The sequence below is a fragment of the Pantherophis guttatus genome, chromosome 3, assembly GCF_059756535.1.
Source record: "Pantherophis guttatus breed Tessera chromosome 3, ASM5975653v1, whole genome shotgun sequence".
Classification (NCBI taxonomy): Eukaryota; Metazoa; Chordata; class Lepidosauria; order Squamata; family Colubridae; genus Pantherophis; species Pantherophis guttatus.
Genome location: NC_142065.1, coordinates 103,791,717 through 103,803,266, shown reverse-complemented (window position 1 = coordinate 103,803,266; position 11,550 = coordinate 103,791,717). Strand labels below are relative to the sequence as shown.

Here is an 11,550-nt window from a genome sequence, read left to right as displayed (position 1 = left end):
ATTGAGTCTACAAGGATCCCAATATTGCAAGTATCTCCTCTCTGGGGTATCAGAACCCCATCAATAGACATTATGGGAGATGACAAAGCATCTCAATGTACAAATATCAACTCTATTTTCTTTGGGCAGTTATATTTTTTTTGTAAAAGAAGCTGATGACAACAACAAATTATACATGTCACAAACTGCTTTTAGAACTCTAGTGTTTCAGAAGTGAGTTATTAAAAGGCAAAGAGGAGAGTCTCTGAGAAAATAAAATATAAAGATTTCATTGGATATTTTATAGTTGGCTTGGTCTAACCTTTAGGTTTAGAATGTTTGGTTTACTTTTTAAAATTTGGGATCCTAACAACTGAATTCACATTCCTTTTTTTTTTGTTTGTTTGTTTATCTATAAAACTAAAAACTAGATGAACAAGAACTGCAGTTATTTATTTATGTTTATATCCTGCCTTTCTTGAAGGAGCAAAAATCAGTGTATCTATATTTCCATCTAGTTATATCCTCACAAGAATACAATGAAGTAGGATAATAAGGAATTTAATATGGTCATTGTAATCCTAGTCAATACATTTTTCCATGTTAGGTGTTTTACTTTTCTGGGTATAGAATTGTATTCTTGAATATTGTTTCTCTGTTAGGAATGCAATCCATGAGTTACTGCTTTTGTACCATTTCCATTTAACTAACTGGGGCTTCCACATGTGACTTGCTCTATATCAGTGGTTCTCAACCTTCCTAATGCCGCGACCCTTTAATACAGTTCCTCATGTTGTGGTGACCCCCAACTAGGGGTGGGTTCTAAATTTTTTTACTACCGGTTCTGTGGGCATGGCTTTTTTGTGGGCGTGGCTTGGAGGTCATGTGACTGGGTAGGCGTGGCTAGCTGGTCATGTGGCCAGGTGGCCATGGCTATGTGTATAGGGACTACTCAGAGGGCTGAAAAAAGTCATTTCTGACAGGTCCTCGCACTTTTGACTGGTCCTCACACTTATGACCATCCTTACATTTATGCCCGTGCAGCATTCTTAACAACTGTGTCACTCATTTCACAACTGCTTCTCTTCACCATGGTGACAAGATAGGACAAAAACGTAAAATGTGAGGACAGTCGTAAGTTCGAGGACTGGTCAAAAGTGCGAGGACCAGTCAAAAATAACTTTTTCAGCCCTCTGAGTAGTCCATATGCACAAAAGGACTACCCAGAGGGCTGAAAAAAATGATTTCTGACTGGTCCTCGCACTTTTGACCGGTCTTCGCACTTATGACTGGTCATCATTTATGCCCATTGTAGCATTCTTAACAACCATGTCACTCATTTCACAACTGCTTCTCTTCACCATGGTGACAAGATAGGGCAAAAACGTAAAATGTGAGGACAGTCGTAAGTTTGAGGACTGGTCAAAAGTGCGAGGACCAGTCAGAAATAACTTTTTCAGCCCTCTGAGTAGTCCATATGCATAAAAGGATACAGCAATAGAGAGGGATGAAGGAAGGGAATGGAAATTAGAGTAGGAGGGACGGTAAGAGAGGGAGGAAGAGAGGAGGAGAAGGAGAAAGGAAGAGGAAGTAGGGAGGAGAAGAAGAGGGAGAGGAAGAGAAAGTAAGAAGGAAAGAAAAGAGAGAGGTGGTAGGTTTGAGGAGAAAGATTGCTGTACAATAAAAAAGATGAAAGGGAAGAAAGCCAACCCCCCAAAAATATAAAGATATTAAGATAAAGAATGAATTGTTAAACTTTAAAGAATAAAAGAGAACAAATATGAATAAATAACAATAATTAGAAACACATATACAAACATACAATGTATTTTCTTTGAACAGAGTATTTGGCCAGTTCACAAATTTAAACAGTGTTTAGTCATTTCAATTAAATTTACAATTTCTATATTTCCTTTTTGCCATATTTATTCCTCATCTATTTTTGTAAAAAACCAATATTACCCTTCATCCTCATCTCTAATCTTAATCAAATTCAATTTTTCCCTTCTATTCTATATTATACCCCTTCCCATTGTCATCTATTTTTATATCCATCCTCACATTGGTTAATTATGTAATATTACAGTTGTTTAATATAAATTCAACATTTTAATATAAATCAATTAGTTATATAACTACCTTTTTTGTATATTAATCAATATGAACATGAATATTCCAATTATTTCCATGCAATCCAATTTCTTACAAATCAATTAATTATATTTACCAATAATAATAAACCAAATAATTTCCCCCATATATTCCTCCAAACCACAACTTAACCATTTCTGCTTTCAGAAATATACAACTAATAGTATCTCAATTATTACAATTTCCTAGTTAAAGAGAGCTTTTTTTCTTTTGTGTTTTAAAATCTTGAACTCTCCTCTTTTTCCCTAAATTTCCCATTGTTTGCACCTACCTTTTTTGGTGAGGAAAAAGAAAAGAAATCTGCCTGCCTAATTTTCCAACCTTGCAGCAACAGCAAAGCAGTTTCAGTTTCGTTTCTCAGCATAGCTAAGGGGGAAAAAATCAGCACTCTTTTCAAGAAAGCAGCAGAGCCCTGAGCAAAACAGCTGAGACAAATCAGCTGAGACTCGGGAGCCGATCTAAGCAAGGGCTAATTAGCCTATGCTGAAGCTCCGGGGGCCAATAAAATTACAAAAAAACACCGAACCATTTGTTAAATTGCTGACTCACCCGCCCCTCGCCGACCACTATTTATTGGCAATAAATAGTGGTGCGGAGGAGCGGGGCAAGCCAGCAATTTAACAAACGGTTCAGCTGCACCACTGGCTATAGGGCGGCCCTTTGAAGCCCAGCGGCAAGAATTTGAACAGTTTTTTTTTCCTCTAGCCATCAGCTGGGACTCAGGAGGCAGCAATAGATTGGGAGTGGGCGGGGTAAGCGAACGGCCGGCGATCCAACAGAGCAGAGAATGAGGGTGAGTGAAGGGGTGGGGGGGCGAGAGAGGGCTTTGGCGACCCCTGTGAAATGGCCGTTCGACCCAAAGGGGTCGCAACCCCCAGGTTGAGAACCGCTGCTCTATATGGTCACCAACCAAGGGCATACCTCCGTGGGTCCTCTAGTAAAAGCCATTAGACTTTCTCTGTATCCCACTTTCTTGCACCCTAAGAACAAAAAAATATGACTATATATCATTAAATCTTAAAGCATTAATGGATAATATTTTTCAAATTCAGGAGCATAGCGCAGGGAATACTTAAGGTTCTAAGTAATAATCACTTTCTTATTATTTAGGAAAGCCCTGTATTTGGTGCCAGTGGACAGGAAGAACTTGCCAAGAGGCTGGCAGAACTGGAACTTAGCCGGGAGTTTCTGAATGTGTTAGGAGATGACCAAGATTGGTTTGATGAGGATTTTGGCTTGAGTTCACATAAGCTCCCTCAAAACCAAGCTGAAGAATCAGCAGTCTTACCTAAGATAGAACTGCCAAAAGTGTCCCCAAAGCCATGTGAAGAACCTTTGGCTGCACCATATGTTGCAGAAGAAGTGGAGGAGTTGGTGCATGCAGCAGCCGAGAAGCTATGGAAATGCAAAGAGTTGGGGCATGATCTTCAAGCCCTCAGCAATCCCAGAGACATGAATGAATTCCCCCAAAATGATGACATTGAAACTATTAGTAAACAAATCTACAAACAGGTATGGCAGTTATCTCATTATTGGGAAATGTATAAAAATAGAAGAAATGTATCAAAGGAGTCCCCAATCTGTAAAAAAAAAAAAAAAAAATGCTATTTTGGACTCGGTGATAGAATGCAATATAAAAGGTATGGTGTGTTTGTGGAAGACAGATACAATGAAGTGTAAAAGAGAAAAGAGGATATGGAGGCATTTTTCAAAAGCACTAAAAACAGTAAAAAATCTTGGCCCCAGAATGCAATATTTAAACAAAATTATATTTCACTTGCTGTATAGCTAGTATTCAGCATAAATACTTTAATTAATATATTTTTGTTTGGTTCTTTGAAAAATGATATGGTATTATAATATACAATGGTTATACAGTGTTTCTTTTATTTTTATCAAGGCTGTATTTGATTTAACAAGAGAGATTTTTGAAGAAATCTTTGCAGAAGATCCAAATTTGAATCAGCCGTTATGGATGAAACCCAGCAGGATAATTTCTGGTTACTTTCGACGAGTTAAAGATCCAAGTGATCTTGAAGAAATAAAAGTAGGAATAAGATTAATATCTTGAACTTCAAATATATTTATAGAAATAAAGTGCAGTTCATCTAGATAGCAGTTCTCAGATGTTTCGGTCTCAGGACGTCGTTACATTCTAAAAAATGATTGAGGGCCCCAAAGAGCTTTGGTTTACATGGGTTATATTTATGAATATTTATTAAGGTTTAAAACAGAGAAGTTTTAAAAGCTTTATTTGTCTTCGTGGACTCTCTGAAAGGGTCTTGGGCACTCCCAGGTGTCCCCAGTCCATGCTGAGAACCACTGACTTAGAACTTGAGGTAGAATGTGAAGTCTGGTGGAATTTTATCATGCATTTTTATTTGAAAAATAAATTATTTTTTATTTGAAAAAAATAATTTTCTTACACCATCAATCCAAGATGAGTGTGCATATGATACTATCTCTCATTTTCCCACTATAGTTTCTTTAATTTGAAACAGGATATGGATAAATGCTTCTATTTCTTAAAACTAAAATAATGAAGGCTTTAATTGTCAATACTTAACACTGTTCCAGTTACAAACCCATCCAAGATGGCTTACATTTAACATGCAATTTTTTTTCAAAAAACTACAATGAGTGATAACCAGTATATAAAGAATTAAAATCCTTCCAATACAGCAACTAATAATAGTTATACCTGGATTAATGAGGGGGGATGGGTGGGGATAGTTCCAAAGAATGCCTGATGCTGCATTTATCTATATACTGGAATGTACAACAGTTGAATCAGTGTCATAATTCATAATGAACTTCATGGATATTTCTAGAGTTACCTACCAAATTGCTTTACTATACTTGTAATTACCTAGCAATACAATGTGTTTTCTGTTGCATATATGCCATGTCTACGACCTCACTAGAAATCTTCTCCCTGAAAGCTGCTTGTAGAATTGATGTTGCAACTAGAGAAAATGTATTTAGTTAGCATTCATTATTTTTTTATTTCTCCTTTACCCAAGGTCTTTATAACAGCTGAGGTTTTAAAGCTCTTAAATTTGAGAAAGGAATCAAATAATAAAACAGACTGGCAGAAAATGATGAAATTTGGACGGAAAAAAAAGGATAGAGTGGATCACATATTGGTTAGTAATTGTTTTTTCAATAATGCATCGTAGTCAGGCATAAATACTTAGCAACCTGCATGGTTTGAAAAAATGAGTTAGATCTAATGTTGTTTACATATTAGCTTGTTCTTCTTTCCCAGATTTGGCTTTCAGCCCTCCTAAGCAGAAGGATTATAGACAGGCAAATTAAATATGTCCTTTTCTGTGCTTTTGAAGAACCATATTTTTCCTTGTGTGTTCTCATCCATGCAAACTATGGATAAATGTCAACTAAAATTAGGCATTTCCAAATTTAGATCTTTAAGCAGAATAAGGATTTTTATTATTATTATTATTTACAAATGTATATAGGCCACTTCAATCAGAACCAACTCACTGTACAGTAGGCTGTTTGATTGTTTAATGTATTTATAGATACAGAAATATGCTTGTGATATAAGAGACATGTGTATACCTCTGGAAAAAATGGTGCCTTGTTGGTTGAGAACCCAAATTGATTTTCAGCAGATAAACAAGAAATACGATTGTTGTTTTTAAACACAAAAATCGAGTGAATGATTGCAGATTATTCGTAAATGGCAAAAAGAAATAGAGCAAAGAGATGAAGGCATGCTTGTTGGGAAATGTTTATTATAGATGGGAAAATTGATGGAGAAGTTCAAGATGTGCAATTGCTGGTAGAAAGGTAATGGGTAGTATTTGGTCTATTGTAAAGAATAAATATCAGTGGGAAAGTGTGCTTCTAACCACTTTCTAAAGTGAAAATAAGAGTTGACTAAATTAAAAAAGCCAAAGGTATTTTTAATTTCTTAGGAATTGGGTATTTAAATATTCATGATAAAGCATGATATAAGGTTAAGAAGGTATAGCTGTTCAGGAAATGTAGACTGAAAACAAAAATGAGTAACTATTATAAACGTATATTGAGAAATGAAAATCAAATTGCAAAATAAATATGTGAAAGAAAAATTAATGAGTTGAGAGAAAGGAGAGGGGTGAATAAATAATGGCTGCCATAATCTTAATGGATATGGAACTAATTAATAATGCTGGCACTGTTGCAAAGCATGAACAGGCTTAAAGCTACTAACACTTCTGAAGTAACATGAGTAATTTCAGTGGAATATGAGTCACACTAAAGCCTGGCTTACTGGAATGGCAAGAGTCATTGATAAGTGATGGTGAGTGATTGATTGATTGGTTGATTGATAGCAAGTTAGTGTTGACTCTTATTGACTTCATAAATAGTGATATCGTCCTATTTTTAATTTTTGTTTTAATTGTAATATATCTAGGAATTATTATTTGTTTTCTTTCCTGTGAGTTGTTGAAAATCTGTAGCTTCTATATAATGATTGTTAGATGGATTTACAATAATAATTTTTATTATATATGTTTACAAAGTAGTATATTAATAACAGTGACTTTTCTCCCTCCCGTTTCTAATTCTAAGGTTCAAGAATTGCATGAAGAAGAGGCTCAGTGGGTGAACTATGACGAAGATGAGCTGTATGTGAAGATGCAGCTAGCAGATGGGATTTTTGAGGCCTTAATTAGAGAGACTATTGATCTCCTCAATCAGATCATTGAAAAACAGAAATTGTTGTTTGTCTAACATCAAACCATATTTTTTCCCCCAAAATTGATTGGCTGAGAAGTGATACAACATCTCCTCTTCCTGTGCTGCCTTTGGATCTCCTACACTGGATTTGTTCCACAAAGGCTCCCCCTCCCCCAAAATGCTTTTGCCAATTCAGTATGTACAATAATACTTGGCATTTGTTTTTTCGATATTGGCAGTTTGAAAATGGTTGGCATGGAGCACCAAGAACCCAACGATGGAAATTCAAGTTACTAGTAAACATTCTTCATTTTAATAACTGCTCTACTTTGTTTTATGTGTAATTTATAACTCTGTTTTTTGACTTAACAGTGTATCTCAGTTCAACCAAGTATCTGTTCCTCACTCATGTAATTTTAATCTTTTTGTCTCATGGATCTTCTGTCATTGGATTAATGCATGTGGATCTGAGGAGTTATGCTCCTTTTTTTCAACTAAATTTTTATTTCCATTTTTTAAATGATTAATCTGAGATAGTTTTTCTACTTTTCCACTATATTTGTTTTTTCCTCAGTGAACCACCAGCTGCTCCTAAGTAAATGGTACTCAGGATTCTCTCAGGATTTTAATATGTGAGAGATAGGAAAAAATGCTTACATAATGTGGGCCATTGATCCCTTTGATTCCTCCCTTGCTTACCACCTTACTGTAATGTACCGGTGAAACCATTACTTGAACTAACTAGGGTTAGGAGTGTATGTACCAAAGAGAGTGATACTCAGTGCTTGACTCTGGACCTGATTTTTTTATGCTTGTGACATTTGTTATAACTTATTTTATAACTCCTAAAAAATAATTGTTGAGTGCTCTATGAATGCACTGTTACAGGATTTAAAACGTCAGAATATCTGTACATTAGGAATGCATCTGTGTCATAAAAATGAGGTATCATACTATGTGCAAGAAATGCATCAGAGACAAGAGTACAAAGATCCAAATGCATGGTTTTTTTCCCACCGTGGGGTAGAAACGGATTGTGAAGAGGCACATGTTACATCAAACTAATGTACTTGGAAAGGGAAATGGGATGTCAAAAACCCTTTTGCCAAGATTTCCATGACTGTTAAGAGTGGGCCACTATCAAACCCAGTGTGGCTCATACTGTCTCCATTGCTCCTCCCCCACCCCCAAAGTTTTCTCCAGGGAACCCAAAATAATCTAGGCTTGACTACTGATGCCTTAATTTGAAATCTGGATTACTTGAGGAAACATTGAATCAGAGTGGATTCAAAATCTGTTAATCTATCCCAGCAGAGACAGCGTTCCAAAGCATAGGAGGAGGCATTCCAAAGACTATGCGCCTATTTATGCCCTTTTTCCTTTCATCTTTAGTTTCTTGGTCTTCCAGTCAGTATATGTCTGCCAGTACTCTCTTGTGGATCTCTTTTGAAACTTTTTTTGACTTGTTTGCTGTTTGCACAGTAACACACAACCAAGATAGCTCCTTTTAACCAGAAAATACATTTTTAAAAAGTTGTTGGCATACAATCAGAAATGCTCATAGATAGATTGACAGAATCACATTTGTAAACTTGGGGTGATTAATTATACCTAAATGGGCTAAAAGAACAAAAGACAGAATAACTAGCACGTAGACTTTACTAGCATGTAAATGCCAACTTTAAACAAATCTGGTGGAGCAAGCTGCTATGAGTTAAGTACTTTTCATACTGAACCTCAGAATGTTTTTAATGCATATTTAATACCTAAGCGAAGTTACTGGGTTTTTTTTCCTCTGTTTTGAAACAAATGAGGCCATTTTCTAACAGTTTTAGGTTTTGCCATTTTGGGGTTATCCATGTCTTTTGCCCTACCTAGCTAAATAATGAGAATCAAGGGAACATCCAAGCAAAGAGAATTGGGAAAGTCACCAACTTAAACTGAGCTATATTGATCAAATAATATTGGCATGCCCAAGGTAATTAAAGCAATAGAATAATGTACACAGTATATTGCTTAACTCAGATTTGTTGCTGTGATCAATAGCGGTGCAAAGGTTTCACTGCAACCAAATCTAGAGGAACGGGGCCAACATATGGTATAGATTTAAACTCAGAGAACTGTGGCTGTTATAGCATTTTTTGCAAGGCAACAATTACTTGAGCATGAATCCAGGAACATTTTAGCGACAATTTTGACTGTGAAGGAATGGTCTTCAATATTGCCTCATCAGGTCCATATATACCAGAAAGGGCAATCCATTCAGGCCTTATATGGCATTTTTCTTCTGTCCCACAACTGCATGTGGCATAGTTCTGGGAATTCACTTTATCCTTAAAGAAACTTCTGACAGCTCATTACTGATATCATACACTAAGTTTCAGCTAAATTGACCTAACGGCTGAACTGCATGTTACCAAAGCTGCACAATTTCTAGTATGGTATCCAACTGGTATGGTGTAGGCCCTTAAGGGTTGTTAACACTGGGATTCCTGAGAAGGAAATTCCCTTTTGGCTAATTACCTAATCACATCTTGCACTTGAAAAGACAGGGTGAAGAGGGTGTCTGCAAAATGAGAAACTGAGTTAAGGAAAGAGCGCATAGCTACTTGCCTTAAATAGCTGTTCTGGGCAACCTTCTTTTGCTCATTGCACTGACATATTAAGGATGTGTTCTTCCCCAAATCCCCTTTCTGCTTCCTCCATCCAGATGACCCCAACTATTGATGCCTCTATGGTTTTTCCCCCTGCTAGAGAGGGGTTATACTGAGGTTCTCTATCATAAAAAAGGGCTGGAGACTTGTGCTCAAATACCTGTTGATTTCAGTGATTATGGCTACCAGATTCAACTTTTGCACCTTCTCGCAGAAACAACCTACTTACTATTATAGTTTTCTACAGTGCTTAATTATTCCTGCAAGTGAGATTGGAGGGCCATGTAGCTACTCTGGATAAACACCTAAAACATTTTTGGGGATTCACTATAATACCTCTAGCTCACTTTGAGAAATCCTATGTGTTATAAACATGCAATACATGCTGTTGTCACCCACAAATTCATGAATTCACATACCTGAGTGTCATTTCCTTTTTTTTTTTTTTTTATTTGCATGCAAATACAGGCATGATCATTGTGTATACTTAATGTGAAAGTGAATTTTAACACAATGCCCAGTGAACCCTTTACAAGGTTGTCCTTTTTCCATCAGAGTTCAGAATGGACTTAAGCAGCATAGAGGAGTTTAATTATGACAAAGAATCACTAATTGTCTTGGAGAGTATATCCTGAATATATTAAATTATGTTATGCCAGCCATCAGAATTCACTTTAGAGAAAAACACTTGACAATAATATATAAGGACTGTTAGTGCTCTTTAGTCTGTATTAAAATGAATTTTAATTCATTAAACATTAAAATGAAATTTTGAGGAAGACTGCATACCTACAAATGTATGCAAATATAAAGAGCAGCAATCTTTGTGGATCTGTTCCTGACCTATAGATTTAAGATAAAATCCTAAAGAAGTCCTATTAAAGCGGAATTTAAATGCAAAACCATCACCAAAAAGACTATTTTATGTGCTGTTGTATAATCACCATTTACTTCAAAGGGAGGCTTGAATAGGACAGTTGTTCCATGGATTGTAACCTGTCGCCTTTTCAGTGCTCCAGTATTTCAGAAAATTTAACAGCAAGGTTTTATGGCCTGTTTGGCAAAGGGGAGGAGGACAAATGGATGATCTTCAAAAAAACGTGGCCTTAGCATTTTTTGCAATACTTGAATAAAAGTGTGTATTCACTAAAGAAATACCATAGCACAGCATTCAGAGACCTTTGAAGTCACTGCACAGTAAAGCCTTTTTTTTTCAAGCAAGTTTGTTATTTAATCAGAATTGATTGACTTACGTTCCAGCAGCAAAAACAGTTTTGACAGTTGTATAGTAATTCTTTGTAAATTGTACATTGTCAATATAAACAAGCAAAACTCATCTGAATTAATTTAAAATCTCATGGATAAAGAGTAAAAAACTATACATTATAACACATTGCAGTAAATAAATGTTTTGGGAGAGCCTTTGCTGTACATTTGCAGAGTTGTCTTGGAGAAACTATTCTTCCTTGCATACTGTGCTGTGCAGATACTGTTCCTGCCTATGTGTTTATGTAAGTAACTTATTCATAGGTTTCCAGGCCAATTTCAGCCAATGTACACACTTCTTTGTGTAGTACGGCTTGGTAGAATACAGGGTGTTAAGGTTCATGTAATTTTGAAATGTAAAATAAAGCAGTATAGTCTCTTTACACCAATGTAAATACCTTTGTTATTTTGAGATGTACTTTAAGAGAATAAAGTCTGTAAATAAAGTGATTTATAAATTATCCAAATAGTTTATCAGTCGTTAAAATAAAGTACATTTGTTCATATGCTGTTTGTTCTGGGTAAATCTAGGTCTCAATTCCCTTCAAAAATATTCACCGGGGACAAGGTTTGCTTTAATTACTCAGATTGTTTTCTTGATCAAGTCAGTGTCTAATTAATCCAGTATTACGTTTCTAAAATCAGACAAATGCCTCTGGGCATTCCAACATGAAAATATTTGATTCCAGCCTTCAATAATGGATTCTATATGCGAAAAATGTGTTTACTAATATTAGCAAGGATTATTTCTTCTCAGTTGCCACTTGAGGTTCTTTAAGCCTAGAAAAGAAACAGAAGAGCACTAAGCCAG

At 35.8% G+C, this 11,550-nt stretch overlaps 1 protein-coding gene across 5 annotated transcripts in view; it reads left to right on the top strand.

Moving 5' to 3' along the window:
* CEP350 (centrosomal protein 350) overlaps positions 1–11,200 on the top strand; it is a 112,229-nt gene extending 101,029 nt beyond the window's left edge. For all 5 annotated transcript variants that reach the window (XM_034409688.3, XM_060690126.2, XM_060690127.2 and 2 more), the window contains 4 exons: positions 3,241–3,642; positions 4,031–4,177; positions 5,154–5,276; positions 6,712–11,200. In XM_034409688.3, coding sequence (XP_034265579.2) covers positions 3,241–3,642; positions 4,031–4,177; positions 5,154–5,276; positions 6,712–6,873 — 834 coding nt within the window. In that variant the 3' untranslated portion in view covers positions 6,874–11,200. The remainder of the gene's footprint in view (positions 1–3,240; positions 3,643–4,030; positions 4,178–5,153; positions 5,277–6,711) is intronic.
* The last annotated feature ends 350 nt before the right edge of the window (positions 11,201–11,550 follow it).